The sequence below is a fragment of the Lutra lutra genome, chromosome 5, assembly GCF_902655055.1.
Source record: "Lutra lutra chromosome 5, mLutLut1.2, whole genome shotgun sequence".
Classification (NCBI taxonomy): Eukaryota; Metazoa; Chordata; class Mammalia; order Carnivora; family Mustelidae; genus Lutra; species Lutra lutra.
Window position 1 is genome coordinate 82715785 of NC_062282.1, and position 20404 is coordinate 82736188.

The 20404-nt window shown below is 38.2% G+C and overlaps 2 protein-coding genes across 5 annotated transcripts in view; both read left to right on the forward strand.

Annotated features, from left to right (window-relative positions):
• Positions 1-20404, forward strand: part of KCTD16 (potassium channel tetramerization domain containing 16) — a 311256-nt gene that overhangs the window by 250765 nt on the left and 40087 nt on the right. The gene's annotated exons all lie outside the window — the stretch shown is intronic.
• Positions 14392-15354, forward strand: LOC125100865 (heterogeneous nuclear ribonucleoprotein A1). The gene has a single exon (XM_047731349.1). It carries the CDS (start codon positions 14392-14394, stop codon positions 15352-15354), a length of 963 nt encoding a protein of 320 aa, XP_047587305.1.

Consider the following 20404-nt stretch of genomic DNA (forward strand, 5'->3'; position numbering starts at 1 on the left):
TCTTAGAAGGCCAGAAAGGGAAGATTAAGTCCCATTGGCCCCACGCTTCATCTCATTTACTTACACCCCTGTTTTTCAATCAGTTTTGATTTAATGCTGTGCATTATACCCTTTTTGCATATGGTACAAGGAGTTAATTGCAACTGGACAACCCAGGTAATGGTTTGAAAGCATCACCCAAAGCGGATGCCTTCTTTCTAGTTGAAGTGATTAGAATATTGGCCTGATCAGTACCTAAAGTATGTGTCGTAACACAGTTGGATCACAGTGGTAGTTATTATTCAGTAGGTCACACGAAACACTCTATTCTGCGTTTTTAATGTAGTGCACATTGTGGGATTCGACAGAGCAAAGGATCCTTTTGTCTGAATATCAATGCATATTTCCTATGATGAGGATCACCTCTGAGGAAATAAGAACAGAGTTCTTTCTGTCACTTCTGTGACTTCTGTCACTTCAAAGTAGAACAAGGATGCATGTGAGTAAAGAAGCTGAGAAATGTTATGGGATCGGTGGGGAGGTGGCCAGAAATGAGTGTAAGATCTGTTGGTCCCTAGGTTTTCGGTTTCTTTGAAAGATTTTCATGGTATTGTTTTTCTTTCTTACTTTTTTCCCCAGCTTCATTTTAAAAAATGCTCATTCACTGAGATAATAAAACCCTATGGAATGGTATCAAGGAAAGGCTGAGAGTTGGCCCCTCACCCTCTCCATTCTATTGAGCAGCTATGACCTTGGTTAATGTATTTTACCTCTCTCTGACTTGCTTCATTTCCTTACCATAAAGCAAAGATAAAAAAAAGTATCACCATCATAGGTTTGTTGTGAGGTTTCAGTGAACTAATGTACAGAAAGAGCTGCTGGCACTGTAATTCCAGATCAGTAGATCTGTGTGTCTGTTTATCTAATTTATCTACTGTGACATCTCTCCACCTGCTTTCCCCACACCAACTTATCAGGAATCTCATCTCATATTATCCCGTTCTTTTATTTATTTTTATTTTTTTAAAGATTTATTTATTTATTTGACAGAGATCACAAGTAGGCAGAGAGGCAGGCAGAGAGAGGAGGAAGCAGGCCCCCTGCTGAGCAGAGAGCCCAATGTGGGGCTCCATCCCAGGACCCTGGGATCACGACCCGAGCCGAAGGCAGAGGCTTTAACCCACTGAGCCACCCAGGCATCCCTATACCGTTCTTTTAAAGTCACTTTATGTTCCAACATTTGAAAATACTATAAGTATCAGTCTCCTTTTGATGGATGTTTACATTATTACCATTAAAAACAAAATTCTACAAAAAATATCTTTGTACATATACTCTTCCATATTTCCAGAAAGGCAATTGCTAAGAAAAGGATCTATGGATGTAGTTTGATGAATATTGATGATTGCCTTTCAAAACAGTTGTGTTGATTTACATATCTGTTAACAGTAGCAGGGTTCCCTTCTCCCCACACTTTTGCTAGCATCAATAGAAGTGATTTTGTTGTGTGATGGTTATTGTTTTTGTGTAATTGTATGCTCATGAGTGCTGTGTGTGTGTGTATGTGTGTGTAGTTTTGACTCCACTGCTTGACACATTGCTTTCAGCCATCCACACAATCGAAGGACAAGCAGCAACTATGTTTGTAGATGAGTATTTGTAGAGCTGCTCTGTTTGGCTCCCCATGGAAACGATTTTGGTTTTAACTGGGTGAGTTGTTCAGTTGTGACTGAAGTGGAAGCTGTCCAAATCTTGACTCTAATCTTCCTTTCTTTTGGACTAAAGCTGAAGTCCTGTGGGACTTTAATGAGTGTTTATACTTTGGGACAGGCAGCCCTGGTGTAGTGGCAGATAGATTTGACTGCCAAACGCCTATTACGATTATCTGGTTCCCTGAATACCTCTTGTGCTCTTCCCACAGAGTGTTGAACATTTTCCCTGTAGGATTTGATTTTTAGGAACCATATTTAGGAACCCCAAAAATACTTTATTTTTTTTTCCTTTGTGCTCATTTAAAAAAGTCTGTTGTTTGTAGTTTAGGGAGTTAGAATCATGGGAAAAAGCTGATCTTGGAATCAGGAAACCTATAATCTGGTCCCATTTTAACAGATAAAGACACTAGAAGTCTGGGTCCAAATTCCACTCTGCCAACTACTTCCTAGGCAATACTTGGCAGAATATTTTACTTTATAACATTTAGTTTCCTCCTGCATAAAATGTTTATAATAGTATTTCCTATTGGTATCAATCAACATTCTTGCTTGTAGATAATACAGATAGACTCTGGATGTTTTAAGCAAAAAGGCTTTATTGTAGGGGCACCTGGGTGGCTCAGTGGGTTAAGCCTCTGCCTTCGGCTCAGGTCATGATCTCAGGGTCCTGGGATCAAGCCCCGCATCGGGCTCTCTGCTCGGCAAGGAGCCTGCTTCCCCATTTCTCTCTGCTTGCCTCTCTGTCTACCTGTGATCTCTCTCTCCTTGTCAAATAAATAAGTAAAATCTTAAAAAAAAAAAATAAAAGGCTTTATTGTAAGGGTATCATCGTGACTTCTCAGATAAATAGAAGGGTATAGATTCAGTCTAGGAAAGAAGCAAAATTTCAGGTTCTTGGGAGGCTAGGCTATAGGCACAGTCTGGCTAGGGTGCCCTAGCTGCTGCCATTGGCTTCTACTGTGAATAAATTCTCACATATCCTTTGTATTTGTGCCATTTCGCCAAGGTTTGCATTCCTGAGTGAGAGTAATCAGTTGGCTAAACCCAAGTTCAGTACCCATACTCAGGCTACCAAAGACAAAGAGAAAGAGTAACTGTTTGAATTGGGTTCTATAGTTGGAAACATACTGCTACCTCCAACAAGACCATAAAGGAAGAATGCTACAGTGATGAATAGTGTGAATCTGGGATCCACATGTCCTGGATTTACATTCTAGCCCCACTACTTAATCCATTTGTGCTTCATAGGTGAAATGAAGTTGGTTAAGATATTTACCTCATTAAGGTTATTCTGAAAATTGAATGAGTTGATATGTATAATGTTCTTAGAACAGTATCTGACATACAGTAAGCTCACCACACATTTTCTTTTAATATCATTAGTTTTTCCAGTTAGGGAGGAGTTAATACTGAATAGCCAAACACAATCACAAAAACTAACAGACCTACCCCACCAATATCAATACACATAGTGTGCATTTGGTGCTGATAGTTGTTTTTTCTTACTGTTTTTATGAATTTCAACTTGGAACTAATTTATTCTCATCAGTCTGGGCTGTTACTGCTTTCTTCATCTGTAATATGAGAATTTGGACCACTTGACATTGAAGTTATCTGACAATTCCAAAATACGATGAATGAAATTCAGGATAAAGCAGAAAGACTTTGGCAGGAAAAGGTAGAGAATGGCCTAGAGTTTATTGCCCAGTAAGATAGTTAGCAACCACAAAGGGCTATTGATTACTTGAAATGAGGCTAGTCTGAATTGAGATGTGCTGTAAGAGTAAAATACACAGTAGATTTCAGAGTCCTCAGTAAGAAAGAATGTATTCTAATAATAATTTTTAAAATATTAATTACATGTTGAAATTATATATATATATATAATATATACATACATATCTGTGTTAGGTTAAATAAAACATATTTTTAAAGTTAATCCTATAGGGACACCTGGGTGGCTCAGTGGGTTAAACCTTCAGCTCAGGTTATGATCTCAGGGTCCTGGGATCGAGCCCCTCATTGGGCTCTCTGCTTAGCAGGGAGCCTGCTTCCTCCTCTCTCTCTGCCTGCCTCTCTGCTTACTTGTGATTTGTCTGTCAAATAAATAAATAAATATATATTTTTTTAAATTTAAAGTTAATCCTACATATTTCTTTTTATTTTATTATTATTATTTTTTTTTATATGGAGGCTAGAAAACATTAAATTACACATGTGGCTCACATTCTATTTCTGTTGGCCAGTGCTGGGCTGGAGCAGGTACATGGTTGAGTACTCTGGAAACAGTTTAATGTTAATATATATTTTAGTTAATGTATTAGCTAATATATTTTCATTTTCAATTGACAGAAATCCAACTCAATATGCTCTTTAAAGAAAAAGTAGTAATTGTAATATTACGGCTCACACATAACTAAAAAGTATGGAAATAGCCCATCTTCAGATCTGACTGGATCCAAATCAGTGTCATTAGCAGTATGAGCATACATGTGGATTCTGTGTGTCTGTCTCTCTTTTTTCTGCTGTGTTGGCTTCACTCCTTGGCATGCTGTCATTTTGTGTTTACCACAGTAGTAATATCTATAGCTTTATACCTCCTACTCTAGGAGAATAAGAGTTGGTCTCATTCTCTCAGTCCCAACAAATCTAGCTTGGTCATGTGCCCGTACTGCACCCATCACTGTGGTGTGGCATATTATGCTTTGATCAGCCAGTCCTCTGTCCCCAGGGTCTCCCTAGAGCACAAATGGAGACAGTTATTTGAAACCTGTGGCCTGAGAGTGAAGATCACCAAGAATAATCAGTTTCTATTATCAGGCCAAATTGGAATGTCCCTCGAGCAAGTAAAATCAATAATCAAAGGCTATAGGAGTGGAGGAGAATTTTCTGCTCTTTATCTCATGCTCATTGGAGCCACAAATGCATAAGTTGTTTTCTTCTACCTCTTTCTCACACACTGCATTTGGTCACCGTATCACAGTAGTTTGCCTCTAAACAGCTACATAAATACCCTAACTTCCCCTGTCTCTTCACTAGCTTCCTATCTGTTCTTTTTAGTTCTAATTTTGTTTTGCTGAAATCCAAAATCTATTCTCCACCATACAACCAGAGTAATTATGTATTTAATAAAAATTATTTTTAAAAATCCATCGATATAGAAAATTATGCAAAACAGAATGTGTGGCAATGAAGTATTCCAAGACAAACATTTTTTTGTAACCACAGCCGGGACAAGAAATAGAACACTGTTAGACAGTGTAGAAGCATGTTCCATGCACTTCAATCCAAACACAACTCCTTGGGGCCCTTCTAAGTAACTGTCACCCTGACTTTTATACTAAACATTTCCTTGATGTTTGTATAGTTTTTGCTCCATCACTTCCTTTGAATTACAAATAATCCGTTGAAAATTCAGGCCGTTTAAACTGTGGAATTTCTGGGATGCCTGGGTGGCTAAATCGGTTAAGCGTCTGCCTTAGCTCACGTCGTGGTCCCTGGAATTGAGTCCCATATGCAGCTCCGTGTTCAGTGGGGAGCCTGCTTCTCCCTCTGCCTGCTGCTGCTCTTGGTTGTGCTCTCTCTCTCTCTGACAAATAAAATCTTTAAAAAAATAAACTGTGGAATTTCTCTGAGTTTTGGATGTGGCTGAATGCAAACACATCATATAATTCAATGCACTTTCCTATCCTCTGCAAAATAGCAGCTGGAACCAGAGACTGGCTCCAACTCAGAGAAAAATTCCTTGGCTGGATTATGGAGACACGTATCTGATTGTCTCCCATTTTGTGAATAGTAGCCATTGACAGTTAATGCCTATATTCTTTTCATTAATTCTGATTTGTAAAATGATGACCTGCTAATTCTATTATTTCATTTATAGTTATTATATTAGATTTTTAACCCTTTACTGAGATACAACTCACATATCATACAGGTCATCATATGATACAAAGTTTAAAAATATATTCACACAGTTGTGAAATCATCATCACATTCTTAGAACGTTTTGTCTCCCTTCAAAAGAAATCCTTATCCATTAGGAATTAGTTCAAATCCCAATCCAGCTCACCTTCAACGTGTAGGTAACCACTAATCTACTTTCTGTCTCTATAGATTTGCCTATTCTAAGCATTTCAGAAAATGTAATCATGCAATATGTGTTCTCTTGTGCTTGATTTCTTTCACTTGAGCATATTGTTTTTTTTTTTTGTTTTGTTTTGTTTTTAAATTTTTTATTTTTTTCAGCATAACAGTATTCATTATTTTTGCACCACACCCAGTGCTCCATGCAATCTGTGCCCTCTACAATACCCACCACCTGGTGCCCCCAACCTCCCAACCCCCACCCCTTCAAAATACTCAGATCGTTTTTCAGAGTCCATAGTCTCTCATGGTTCACCTCCCCTTCCAATTTCCCTCAACTCCCTTCTCCTCTCCATCTCCCCTTGTCCTCCATGCTATTTGTTATGCTCCACAAATAAGTGAAACCATATGATAATTGACTCTCTCTGCTTGACTTATTTCACTCAGCATAATCTCTTCCAGTACCCCCATGTTGCTACAAAACTTGGGTATTCATCCTTTCTTTCTTTCTTTCTTTCTTTTTTTTTTTTTTTACAGCTTTATAAACATATTTTTATCCCCAGGGGTACAGGTCTGCGAATCACCAGGTTTACACACTTCACAACACTCACCATAGCACATACCCTCCCCAATATCCATAACCCCACCCCCTCTCCCAACCCCCTCCCCCCATCAACCCTCAGTTTGTTTTGTGAGATTAAGAGTCACTTATGGTTTGTCTCCCTCCCAATCCCATCTTGTTTCATTTACTCTTCTCCTACCCCCTCAACCCCCCATGTTGCATCTCCTCTCCCTCCTATCAGGGAGATCATATGATAGTTGTCTTTCTCCGATTGACTTATTTCGCTAAGCATGATACCCTCTAGTTCCATCCACGTCGTCGCAAATGGCAAGATTTCATTTCTTTAGATGGCTGCATAGTATTCCATTGTGTATATATACCACATCTTCTTTATCCATTCGTCTGTAGATGGACATCTAGGTTCTTTCCATAGTTTGGCTATTGTAGACATTGCTGCTATAAACATTCGGGTGCATGTGCCCCTTCGGATCACTATGTTTGTATCTTTAGGGTAAATACCCAGCAGTGCAATTGCTGGGTCATAGGGTAGTTCTATTTTCAACATTTTGAGGAACCTCCATGCTGTTTTCCAGAGTGGTTGCACCAGCTTGCATTCCCACCAACAGTGTAGGAGGGTTCCCCTTTCTCCGCATCCTCGCCAGCATCTGTCATTTCCTGACTTGTTAATTTTAGCCATTCTGACTGGTGTGAGGTGATATCTCATGGTGGTTTTGATTTGTATTTCCCTGATGCTGAGTGATGTGGAGCACTTTTTCATGTGTCTGTTGGCCATCTGGATGTCTTCTTTGCAGAAATGTCTGTTCATGTCCTCTGCCCATTACTTGATTGGATTATTTGTTCTTTGGGTGTTGAGTTTGCTAAGTTCTTTATAGATTTTGGACACTAGCCCTTTATCTGATATGTCATTTGCAAATATCTTCTCCCATTCTGTCAGCTGTCTTTTGGTTTTGTTCACTGTTTCCTTTGCTGTGCAAAAGCTTTTGATCTTGATAAAATCCCAAAAGTTCATTTTTGCCCTTGCTTCCCTTGCCTTTGGTGATGTTCCTAGGAAGATGTTGCTGCGGCTGAGGTCGAAGAGGTTGCTGCCTGTGTTCTCCTCGAGGATTTTGATGGATTCCTTTCTCACATTGAGATCCTTCATCCATTTTGAGTCTATTTTCGTGTGTGGTGTAAGGAAATGATCCAATTTCATTTTTCTGCATGTGGCTGTCCAATTTTCCCAACACCATTTATTGAAGAGGCTGTCTTTGTTCCTTTTTTTTTTTTTTTAAATTTTTTATTTTTTTCAGCATAACAGTATTCATTATTTTTGCACCACACCCAGTGCTCCATGCAATCCGTGCCCTCTACAATACCCACCACCTGGTGCCCCCAACCTCCCACCCCCCACCCCTTCAAAATTCTCAGATCGTTTTTCAGAGTCCATAGTCTCTCATGGTTCACCTCCCCTTCCAATTTCCCTCAACTCCCTTCTCAAGAGGCTGTCTTTGTTCTTTTGGACATTCTTTCCTGCTTTGTCGAAGATGAGTTGACCATAGAGTTGAGGGTCCATTTCTGGGCTCTCTATTCTGTTCCATTGATCTATGTGTCTGTTTTTGTGCCAGTACCATGCTGTCTTGATGATGACAGCTTTGTAATAGAGCTTGAAGTCCGGAATTGTGATGCCACCAACTTTGGCTTTCTTTTTCAATATTCCTTTGGCTATTCGAGGTCTTTTCTGGTTCCATATAAATTTTAGGATTATTTGTTCCATTTCTTTGAAAAAAATGGATGGTACTTTGAAAGGAATTGCATTAAATGTGTAGATTGCTTTAGGTAGCATAGACATTTTCACAATATTTATTCTTCCAATCCAGGAGCCTGGAACTAATTTTTCCATTTCTTTGTGTCTTCCTCAATTTCTTTCATGAGTACTTTATAGTTTTCTGAGTATAGATTCTTAGTCTCTTTGGTTAGGTTTATTCCTAGGTATCTTATAGTTTTGGGTGCAATTGTAAATGGGATGGACTCCTTAATTTCTCTTTCTTCTGTCTTGTTGTTGGTGTAGAGAAATGCAACTGATTTTTGTGCATTGATTTTATATCCTGACACATTACTGAATTCCTGTACAAGTTCTAGCAGTTTTGGAGTGGAGTCTTTTGGGTTTTCCACATAGAGTATCATATCATCTGCGAAGAGTGATAGTTTGACTTCTTCTTTGCCGATTTGGATGCCTTTAATTTCCTTTTGTTGTCTGATTGCTGAGGCTAGGACTTCTAGTACTATGTTGAATAGCAGTGGTGATAACGGACATCCCTGCCGTGTTCCTGACCTTAGCGGAAAAGCTTACAGTTTTTCTCCATTGAGAATGATATTTGCGATGGGTTTTTCATAGATGGCTTTGATAATATTGAGGTATGTGCCGTCTATCCCTACACTTTGAGGAGTTTTGATCAGGAAGGAATGCTGTACTTTGTCAAATGCTTTTTCAGCATCTATGGAGAGTATCATATGGTTCTTGTTCTTTCTTTTATTAATGTGTTGTATCACATTGATGGATTTGCGGATGTTGAACCAACCTTGCAGCCCTGGAATAAATCCCACTTGGTCGTGGTGAATAATCCTTTTAATGTACTGTTGAATCCTATTGGCTAGTATTATGGCGAGAATTTTTGCATCTGTGTTCATCAAGGATATTGGTCTGTAGTTCTCTTTTTTGTTGGGATCCTTGTCTGGTTTTGGGATCAAGGTGATGTTGGCCTCATAAAATGAGTTTGGAAGTTTTCCTTCTATTGCTATTTTTTGGAACAGTTTCAGGAGAATAGGAATTAGTTCTTCTTTAAATGTTTGGTAGAATTCCCCCGGGAAGCCATCTGGCCCTGGGCTTTTGTTTGTTTGGAGATTTTTGATGACTGTTTCAATCTCCTTACTGGTTATGGGTCTGTTCAGGCTTTCTATTTCTTCCTGGTTCAGTTGTGGTAGTTTATATGTCTCTAGGAATGCATCCATTTCTTCCAGATTGTCAAATTTGTTGGCGTAGAGTTGCTCATAGTATGTTCTTATAATTGTCTGTATTTCTTTGGTGTTCGTTGTGATCTCTCCTCTTTCATTCATGATTTTATTGATTTGGGTCCTTTCTCTTTTCTTTTTGATCAGTCTGGCCAGGGGTTTATCAATCTTATTAATTCTTTCAAAGAACCAGCTCCTAGTTTCGTTGATTTGTTCTATTGTTTTTTTGGTTTCTATTTCATTGATTTCTGCTCTGATCTTTATGATTTCTCTTCTCCTGCTGGGTTTAGGGTTTCTTTCTTGTTCTTTCTCCAGCTCCTTTAGGTGTAGGGTTAGGTTGTGTACCTGAGACCTTTCTTGTTTCTTGAGAAAGGCTTGTACCGCTATATATTTTCCTCTCAGGACTGCCTTTGTTGTGTGCCCACAGATTCTGAACCATTGTGTTTTCATTATCATTTGTTTCCATGAATTTTTTCAATTCTTCTTTAATTTCCTGGTTGACCCATTCATTCTTTAGAAGGATGCTGTTTAGTCTCCATGTATTTGGGTTCTTTCCAAATTTCCTCTTGTGATTGAGTTCTAGCTTTAGAGCATTGTGGTCTGAAAATATGCAGGGAATGATCCCAATCTTTTGATACCGTTTGAGACTTGATTTAGGACCAAGAATGTGATCTATTCTGGAGAATGTTCCATGTGCACTAGAGAAGAATGTGTATTCTGTTGCTTTGGGATGAAATGTTCTGAATAGATCTGTGATGTCCATCTGGTCCAGTGTGTCATTTAAGGCCTTGATTTCCTTGTTGATCTTTTGCTTGGATGATCTGTCCATTTCAGTGAGGGGAGTGTTAAAATCCCCTACTATTATTGTATTATTGTCAATGTGTTTCTTTGATTTTGTTATTAATTGGTTTATATAGTTGGCTGCTCCCACATTAGGGGCATAGATATTTAAAATTGTTAGATCTTCTTGTTGGACAGTTCCTTTGAGTATGATATAGTGTCCTTCCTCATCTCTTATTATAGTCTTTGGCTTAAAATCTAATTGATCTGATATAAGGATTGCCACTCCTGCTTTCTTCTGATGTCTATTAGCATGGTAAATTCTTTTCCACCCCCTCACTTTAAACCTGGAGGTGTCTTCGGGTTTAAGATGAGTTTCTTGTAGGCAACATATAGATGGTTTTTGTTTTTTTATCCATTCTGATACCCTGTGTCTTTTGATTGGGGCATTTAGCCCATTAACATTCAGGGTAAGTATTGAGAGATATGAATTTAGTGCCATTGTATTGCCTGTAAGGTGACTGTTATTGTATATTGTCTCTGTTTCTTTCTGATCTACTACTTTGAGGGTCTCTCTTTGCTTAGAGGACCCCTTTCAATATTTCCTGTAGAGCTGGTTTGGTATTTGCAAATTCTTTCAGCTTTTGTTTGTCCTGGAAGCTTTTAATCTCTCCTTCTATTTTCAATGATAGCCTAGCTGGATATAGTATTCTTGGCTGCATGTTTTTCTCATTTAGTACTCTGAATATATCATGCCAGCTCTTTCTGGCCTGCCAGGTCTCTGTGGATAAGTCTGCTGCCAATCTAATATTTTTACCATTGTACGTTACAGACTTCTTTTCCCGGGCTGCTTTCAGGATCTTCTCTTTGTCACTAAGACTTGTCAATTTTACTATTAGGTGATGGGGTGTGGACCTATTCTTATTGATCTTGAGGGGGGTTCTCTGAACCTCCTGGATTTTGATGCTTGTTCCCTTTGCCATATTGGGGAAATTCTCTCCAATAATTCTCTCCAACATACCTTCTGCTCGCCTCTCTGTTTCCTCTTCTTCTGGAATCCCAATTATTCTAATGTTGTTTCGTCTTATGGTGTCACTTATCTCTCAAATTCTCCCCTCGTGGTCCAGTAGCTGTTTGTCCCTCTTTTGCTCAGCTTCTTTATTCTCTGTCATTTGGTCTTCTATATCGCTAATTCTTTCTTCTGCCTCATTTATCCTAGCAGTGAGAGCCTCCATTTTTGATTGCACCTCATTAATAGCTTTTTTGATTTCAACTTGGTTAGATTTTAGTTCTTTTATTTCTCCAGAAAGGGCTTTTATGTCTCCCGAGAGGGTTGCTTTAATATCTTCCATGCCTTTTTCAAGCCCGGCTAGAACCTTGAGAATCGTCATTCTGAACTCTATATCTGACATATTACCAATGTCTGTATTGATTAGGTCCCTAGCCTTTGGTACTGCCTCTTGTTTTTTTTTTTGTTGTGAATTTTTCCGCCTTGTCATTTTGTCCAGATAAGAGTTTATGAAGGAGCAAGTAAAATACTAAAAGTGTGACAACAACCCCAAGAAAATATGCTTTAGCCAAATCAGAAGAAATCCCGAATTGTGAGGGGGTAGAAAGGGGATAAAAAGGGGTTCAGAAAGAAAGAAAAAAAAAAAGAAGAAGAAGAAACTATTAAAAAAAAAGAAAGCCGGTAAAGAAAAAATATAAAAAGAGGAGAAAATATATATATATTAGATAAACTATTTAAAAAACGTTAAAAAAAGAAAACAGTAAAAGTTAAAAAAATTTAGCAGAAGAAGAGAAAAAGAAAAAAAAATTGAAAAAGAAAAAAAAATTAAATTAACTGCAAGGCTAAAAAATCATGGGGAGAAAGCCATGAGTTCCGTGCTTTGCTTCTTCTCCTCTGGAATTCCGCCGCTCTCCTTGGTAGGTGAACTTGGTCCTGGCTGGGTTTCCCGTTGATCTTCTGGGGGAGGGGCCTGTTGTAGTGATTCTCAAGCATCTTTGCCGCAGGCGGAGTTGCACCGCCCTTACACGGGGCCGCTCTGAGTAATCCGCTCGGGTTTGCTTTCGGGAGCTTTTGTTCCCTGAGCGCTTTCCGTAGAGTTCCGGAGGACGGGAATAAAGATGGCGGCCTCCCGGTCTCTGGCCCGGAGGAGCCAAGAGCCCGGGGCCCCACTCCTCAGTGCGCCCTCAGAGAACAGCGCCCAATGACTCCCGCCACCCTGGCCTCCGGCCACGCTCCGAGCTGACCAAGCCTGCGACCGGTTCAAGGCAACCCCGAGCTGAGAGTCACTCCTCCGCTCTGTCTCTGTAGCCGGCTTCCCCGTTCTAATACCGGTAAGCTCTGCGACACTCAGACACCCCCGATCCTTCTGCGACCCTGAGGGACCTGAGGCCGCGCCGACCCCGCCTGGGCTTCACCCCAGTTAAGTCTCTGGAGTGATGTCCCTCAGCGGAACACACTTTTAAAAGTCCTGATTTTGCTCCGTTTGTCCGCCGCTCGCCGGGAGCCGGCCCCTCCCCCCGCGGTCTATCTTCCCGTCGCTTTGGATTCACTTCTCCGCCAGTCCTACCTTGCAGAAAGTGGTTGATTTTCTGTTTCTGGAATTGCTGTTCTTCTTCTCTTCAATCTCCCGTTGGATTTGTAGTTGTTTGCAATCTTTAGATAAGCTATTTAGCTGATCTCCCGCTACCCGAAGTAGTCTCAGCCTGCTACTTCTCCGCCATCTTGACCCCCTGACCGAGCATATTGTTTTTAAGGTGCATTCATGTTGGATTATTTCGGTCATTTTTAAATATAAATAATGTTCCTTTGTATGAATATAGTAAGTTTTATTTATTCATTCACCATTCATTCAATGGATATTTGAGTTGTTTTCATTCTTTGTCTATATGGAATAATGTTGCTATGACATTCATGTAACACATTTTGATGTGGACATGTCTTTCATTTTCTCTTGGTTATATACCTAGGAATGGATTTGCTATATCACATAGTAACTTTGTGTTTAACTTTTTGAAGAACTGTCAAACTATTTTCCAATATGGGGGTTCCAGTTTCCACACATTCTTGCCAACACTTACTAACATACGACTTTTTGAATACAGCTATTTACTAGGTGTGAAGTAATAGTTTTCTTTTGTATTTCTCTAATGACTAATAATGTTGAGCATTTTTATGCATTTATTGACTATGTGGAATCTTTTTGGAACAATATGTATTCAGTCTATTTTTTAATTTGTTTACTTCTCTTTTTATTATTGAGTTGTAGGAGTGTTTGTATATTCCAGAGAGAAAAACCTTGTCAAATATATGCAAATATATAATTTGCAAATATTTTATCCAAGTCTATAGATTGTCTTTTCACTTTCTCAGCGGCATCATTTGTAGCACAAAGTTGGTCATTTTGATGTAGCTCACTTTTCCCTTTTGTTGATTGTATTTTTAGTGTCATATCTAATAAACTATTGCCCAACCCAAGAAAGGCAAAAAAGATTTCCTGCATGTTTTCTTCTAAGAATTTTATATTTTTAGCTCTTACATTTAGGACCATGATTTGTTTTGAGTTATTTTTTGTATATGATGTGAGATAGGAGTCCAACTACATCCTTTTTGATGTCGATATCTAGTTGTCTCAGGACCATTTGTTTGAAAAAACTATTTTTTTCACATTGATTGTCTTGGAACTCTTATAAATGAACAAATATAAAGGTAAGATTTTATTTATATACTCCCAATTTTAATCCATTAATTTAAATGTCAGTAGGTATGTACTACTTCACTGTCTGGATTATAGTAGCTTTGTAGGAAGTTTGAAATAAGGATGTATGAGCCTTCCACTTTTGTTCTTTTTCAGCATTGTTTTGCTTATTCTGAGTCCCATCCATTTCCACCTGAATTTTTATATTAGCTTGCTAGTTTCTGGGAAAAAAATCCCATCTGGAATTTTGATGGGATTGCAGTGCATATGTAGATTGATTTGTGGAGTATTGCTTTCTTAATAATATTAAGGCTTCCATCTACGAATATTTTGACATCATATTTAGATATTCTTCAGTTGCTTTCAACAAATTTCTGTAGTTTTTAGTATGGAAGCCTTATAACTTCTTTTGTTTAAATTTATACCTATGTGTTTTGTTCTTATTGGTGCTACTGCAAATTAAATTATTTTCTTACGAGATACGTTCGTTAGATTACTCCTTTCTGCCCGTGGACGCCGCCGAGTAAGCATCGTTAAAGTCTTCCCTCCCACCGCCGTCATGTCTAAGTCAGAGTCTCCCAAAGAGCCTGAACAGCTGCGGAAGCTCTTCATCGGAGGTCTGAGCTTTGAAACAACCGATGAGAGTCTGAGGAGCCATTTTGAGCAATGGGGAACACTTACGGACTGTGTGGTAATGAGAGACCCAAACACCAAGCGCTCCAGAGGCTTTGGGTTTGTCACATATGCCACTGTGGAGGAGGTGGATGCAGCCATGAATGCAAGGCCACACAAGGTGGATGGAAGAGTTGTGGAACCAAAGAGGGCTGTCTCAAGAGAAGATTCTCAAAGACCTGGTGCCCACTTAACTGTGAAAAAGATTTTTGTTGGTGGCATTAAAGAAGACACTGAAGAACATCATCTAAGAGATTATTTCGAACAGTATGGGAAAATCGAAGTGATTGAGATCATGACTGACCGAGGCAGTGGCAAAAAGAGGGGTTTTGCTTTTGTAACATTTGATGACCATGATTCTGTAGACAAGATTGTCATTCAAAAATACCATACTGTGAATGGCCACAACTGTGAAGTAAGGAAAGCGCTCTCTAAGCAAGAGATGGCTAGTGCTTCATCCAGCCAAAGAGGTCGAAGTGGTTCTGGAAACTTTGGTGGTGGTCGTGGAGGTGGTTTTGGTGGGAATGACAACTTTGGTCGTGGAGGAAACTTCAGTGGTCGAGGTGGCTTTGGTGGCAGTCGAGGTGGTGGTGGATATGGTGGCAGTGGGGATGGCTATAACGGATTTGGTAATGATGGAAGCAACTTTGGAGGTGGTGGAAGCTATAATGATTTTGGCAATTACAACAATCAATCCTCAAATTTTGGACCCATGAAAGGAGGCAATTTTGGAGGCAGAAGCTCTGGCCCTTATGGTGGTGGAGGCCAATACTTCGCCAAACCACGAAACCAAGGTGGCTATGGTGGTTCCAGCAGCAGCAGCAGCTACGGCAGTGGCAGAAGGTTTTAATTACTGCCAGGAAACAAAGCTTAGCAGGAGAGGAGAGCCAGAGTAGTGACAGGGAAGCTACAGGTTACAACAGATTTGTGAACTCAGCCAAGCACAGTGGCGGCAGGGCCTAGCTGCTACAAAGAAGACATGTTTTAGACAATACTCATGTGTATGGGCAAAAAAAACTCGAGGACTGTATTTGTGACTAATTGTATAACAGGTTATTTTAGTTTCTGTTCTGTGGAAAGTGTAAAGCATTCCAACAAAGGGTTTTAATGTAGATTTTTTTTTTTGCACCCATGCTGTTGATTGCTAAATGTAATAGTCTGATCATGACGCTGAATAAATGTGTCTTTTAAAAAAAAAAATATTTTCTTACTTTCATCTTTGGATAGTCATTGTTACTATATGAGAATATAATAAATTTTTGTGTATTCATCTTGTATTCTGGCACATTGCTGAACTTGTTCATTAAGCCTCATCATTGTTTTGTTTTGTCTTTTCCTGGATACCTTAAAATTTTTATATACAAGATTACTTCATCTTCAAATATAGATATTTTTACTTTTTCCTCTCTAATCTGTATGCCTTTTATATCCTCTTCTTGCTTTATTACCCTGCTTAGAACCTCCAATACATGTTGAATAAAGTGTGAAAGTTTAAATCCTTGTTTTTTTCCTGATCTTCGGGAAAAAGCATTCATTCTTTCTTTCTCCATTAAGTATGATGCTAGCTATCCTTTTTTGTTTTTTGCAGATGCCCTTTATCTTGAGGAAGCTCTTTTCTTTTCTAATTTGTAGAACATTTCTACCGTGAAAAGACTGGATATTGTCAGAAGTTTTCTGCATCTGTTGAGATGATCATGGGTTTTTATTCTTGATCCTATGAAATGATTTATTATATTAATTGATGTTTGGCATTTTGGGGGTAAATCTGAATTGGTTGTAGTTATAATGCTTCCCTATATGTTGCTGGATTCAGTTTGCTGGTAATTTCTTAAGGCTTTTTGGATCTGTAATTATGAGATATTTTCTGTGGTTTTCTTTCCTGTGATATCTTTGCCTGGTATCACAGAAATAATAGCCTCATGGGTTGCTTTAGGAAGTATCCTCTCCTATTTTTGGAGGAGTTTTTGAAGAATTAGTATTAATTCTTCTTTGAATATTTGGCACAGATTATCACTAAAGCCGTCTTAGCCTGGGCTCTTCTTTGTGGGAAAGTTTTAAATTAGTAATTTCATCTCTTTCACTTGATACGAACCTATTCATATTTTCTATTGCTTCATGAGTCAGTTTCATTGTCAGTGTCTTTCTAGGAATTTTTTTACTCAGTGGCACATAGTTGTTCATAGTAATACATTATAATCATTTGTTATTTCTGTGATACTGGTAGTGACATTCCTTCTTTCATTCCTGATTTTAATAATGTGAATCTTCTTTACTGTTTGTTTGGTAGAGCTAAATGTCGGCCAATTTTGTTGATCTTTTTTAAGGAAACAGCTCTTGATTTTGTTGACTTTTTCTCTGCTCTAATCATTGTTATTTCTTTCTTTAGCTTTCTTGGGTTTTGTTTGCTCTTCTTTTTCTCATTTCTAAAGGAGAAGCTTAGGTTACTGATTTGTGCATAGATGTAAATTTCTCTCTGAGCGCTGATTTATGTGATGCTGTATTTTCATTTTTGCTCATCTATAACAGTATTCTCTACTTTTCCTGGTGATTTTTTTTTTCTTTGACCCATTGGTTGCTTAAGAACATTTTATTTAATTTTCACATACTGGTTTGTTATTAGATTCCACTGTGGTTGAAAATATGTTTTGTGTGATTTCAATCCTTTTACATTTTTCAAGACTTAATTTTCAAGACTTAATTCAAGACCTAGCATACATGCATCCTGGAGAGTGCTCCATATGTGATTAAGAATCATGTACATTCTGCTGCTGTTGGTAGAATGTTCTATAGATTTTTAAATTTTTAATTTATGTATAGTGTTGCTTAAGTGTTCTATTTTCTAGTTGTTTTAATCATTATTGAAAGTGGGTTTTGAAGTCTCCAACTATAATTGTTCACTTCAATTCTCTTCATGTATTTGGGGACTATGCTGTTCATTGCATATATGCTTATAATTGCTACATTTCCCAAGGTCCCGAGGTCCTTTTATCATTATGAAATATCCTTCTTCATCTCTAATAATTTTTATCTGTTTTTCTGAGATTAAAGAAATACCGACTGCTTCTCCACACCTCCGAGGAAGAGGCAGAGAAGGCCAGAGTCTACCGGCCCCAAAGTGAGTTTCTTGATTGTACCACATCCAGCTCTGGCTTCTCTTTCAACGCTCCAGGGGGAGCTGAGGCCAGGTCGTTCCCAGCAGGGACCTTGTTGGAGGCCTGCAGGGACCCATGGCTGCAGGTCGGGGCCTGGTGGGGCCACACTTGTGTCCCTCTTTTATGGCTGTTGTTTACTTGGTATACCTTTATCTATACTTTTTTACTATTTGTATCTTTGCATTAAAATATGTCTCTTGTACAGAGATATACTCAGATCTTTTTTTAATCTCCGGTTTCAGAATCCTTGCCTTTGATGGTGCTGTTTAAACCATTCTCCTTTAATGTTTTTGGTATCGGTTAGATTTACATCTACCATTTTGCTTGTTTTCTCTATGTCCCAGGTATTTTTAAAAAATATTTTTCTCTGTTACTGTCTTCTTTGTATCAAGTAAAATTTTTAGTGTAACATTCTAATTCCTTTTATAATTTTTAAATTTATCTTCATAGTGGTTGCTATAGGCCTTTTATTTTTATTTTTTTAAGGTTTTATTTATTTATTTGACAGAAAGAGATAACAAGCAGGCAGAGAGACAGGAAGAGAGAGGGGGGAACGCAGGCTCCCCGCCGAGCAGAGAGCCCCATGCAGGGCTTGATCCCAGGACCCTGAGATCATGACATGAGCTGAAGGCAGAGGCTTTAACCCGCTGAGGCACCCAGGTGCCCCACTAGAGGCCTTTTAATACACAGTTTAACTTATCAGAATCTAGTTCAGATTTATTCTCAGTTCCAGAGATATATACTAACTTTACTTTTGTATAACTCCATTTTCTGCCACTTCTTTTGAGTAGTTACTATTGTACACTAAACCAATATATACTATTATGTGTAAATATGTTTAAACCCAACAATGCATTGTTTTAATTTTTAGTTTGCATAATCATACCTTTTAATGAAGCTAAAAGATGAAAAGAAAGCAAGTGTATATTTATAGAGTTTGTTATATTAGCCTTCTTATTTACCTTCTCTAGTTAACTTCATTACTTTCTTTGGACTTCAGTTACCATCTGGTTTCATTTTTCTTTTCCAATACAGCTTTGTTCTAACTAGTCTTCTCTAGTCTCTCTGTTATTATCAAATATATTATATTTTTTTGTGTTAAAGACCCCACATTACAATTACATTCATATTTTTTATGCAGTTGCTTTTTAAATCAATCAGGAGAACAAAGGAAATGAAATATGTAATCATATTATCTTTCATAATTACGAGATGATTACCTTTAAGAGCATCATACGGATTCCAATTACCATCTGGTATCACTTGCTTTTTAACATGAAGCACTTTCTTCAGTTTTTCTGGCGTGGAAGATCTGTTAGTAACAAATTCTCTCAGGTTTTGTTTAATATCTTTATTTTGCCTTCATTTAAAAAAATAGTTTTGCTGGGTGTAGGATTCTTTTTTTTTTTTTTTTTTTTTTTTAAAGATTTTATTTATTTATTTGACAGAGAGAAATCACAAGTAGGCAGAGAGGCAGGCAGAGAGAGAGAGGAGGAAGCAGGCTTCCTGCTGAGCAGAAAGCCCGATGTGGGGCTCGAACCCAGGACCTGGGATCATGACCTGAGCCGAAGGCAGCGGCTTAACCCACTGAGCCACCCAGGCGCCCCATGGGTGTAGGATTCTTTATTGAGTTTTTAATTTCAGCCCTTAGACCGTGGCTTCCCACTGCACTCTGACCTCCGTTGTTCTAGTGTCAATATTTTGTCTTTGCCTTTCAACACTTTTACAATAATATGTCTTGATTTAAATCTTGTATTTATTCTGCTTGAAGTCTATTGGAGTTTTTGGATGTGTGACTATTGTTTTTAATTAAATATGGAAAATTTTTAGCCATTACTTCCTCAAATATTTTTTCTGTCCCTTCTTCTCTTCTTTCTTTCTGGTACTCCCATTATACATATTTGGTGTCAAAATACCACATTAGATCCCTGTCCTCCTCCCTTTTGATTAGTTACTAATTTTTTAAAAATTACCTTCACCTCCTGGATTTAAACTTATTTGATGGGTTCAAATATATTGCAATTATTATCATTGTGAAGCTCAAATTATTCTATATTTGTCCAATGGGAGTATCTTCGGTTTGCCTGTTGAGTCTTTTTAACATGACTTTCATAGTCATTGACCATTTACTTGCTATCAGGTATGATGAGGTGTTTCTGGTTCATCTGGTATATTTCCTACATCAGAACCTGGAATTAATCCTCTCCAAGGAGATTTAGTTTATTTTTGTGAGAAATGGCATTTAAAGATCACAATCTGGGTACTAAGAATACTCATTGCTACTGGGGTAGCCTGTGTCTATGTCTCTTTGGTGGACAGAGCTAAAATACAGATACATATATAAAGATAAAACACCTCATTAATTCATATTGATACTTCTAATTCAGATTAAAAGCTATAGGCTTTTTACTTGATTCTTCTCTAGGATATTTGATCTCCTTTGTTCCATATCAGAAATCATGGCACATAACCAGTGCATACTATACTCTGTTCCTCTTAGACTTCACTTAATTTTAGTTCTATAAGTGTGTCACTTAGAGTTTGATCACTGAAGCAGACAACTCCAGGTGGTATGGTGTAAGGGATGGGTCTTATGGATTAGATTTTATATAATTGTGAAAGCTGGTGAAAAATTCTGTTGGATGCTGTTCCTCTGATTCCAATATTAGGTCTGATGCTGGTGTAGATCAGTAATGAAGAAACACAGTACATGAAGTGGGGCAAAATGAGGGAAAAGTGTAGCCCTAT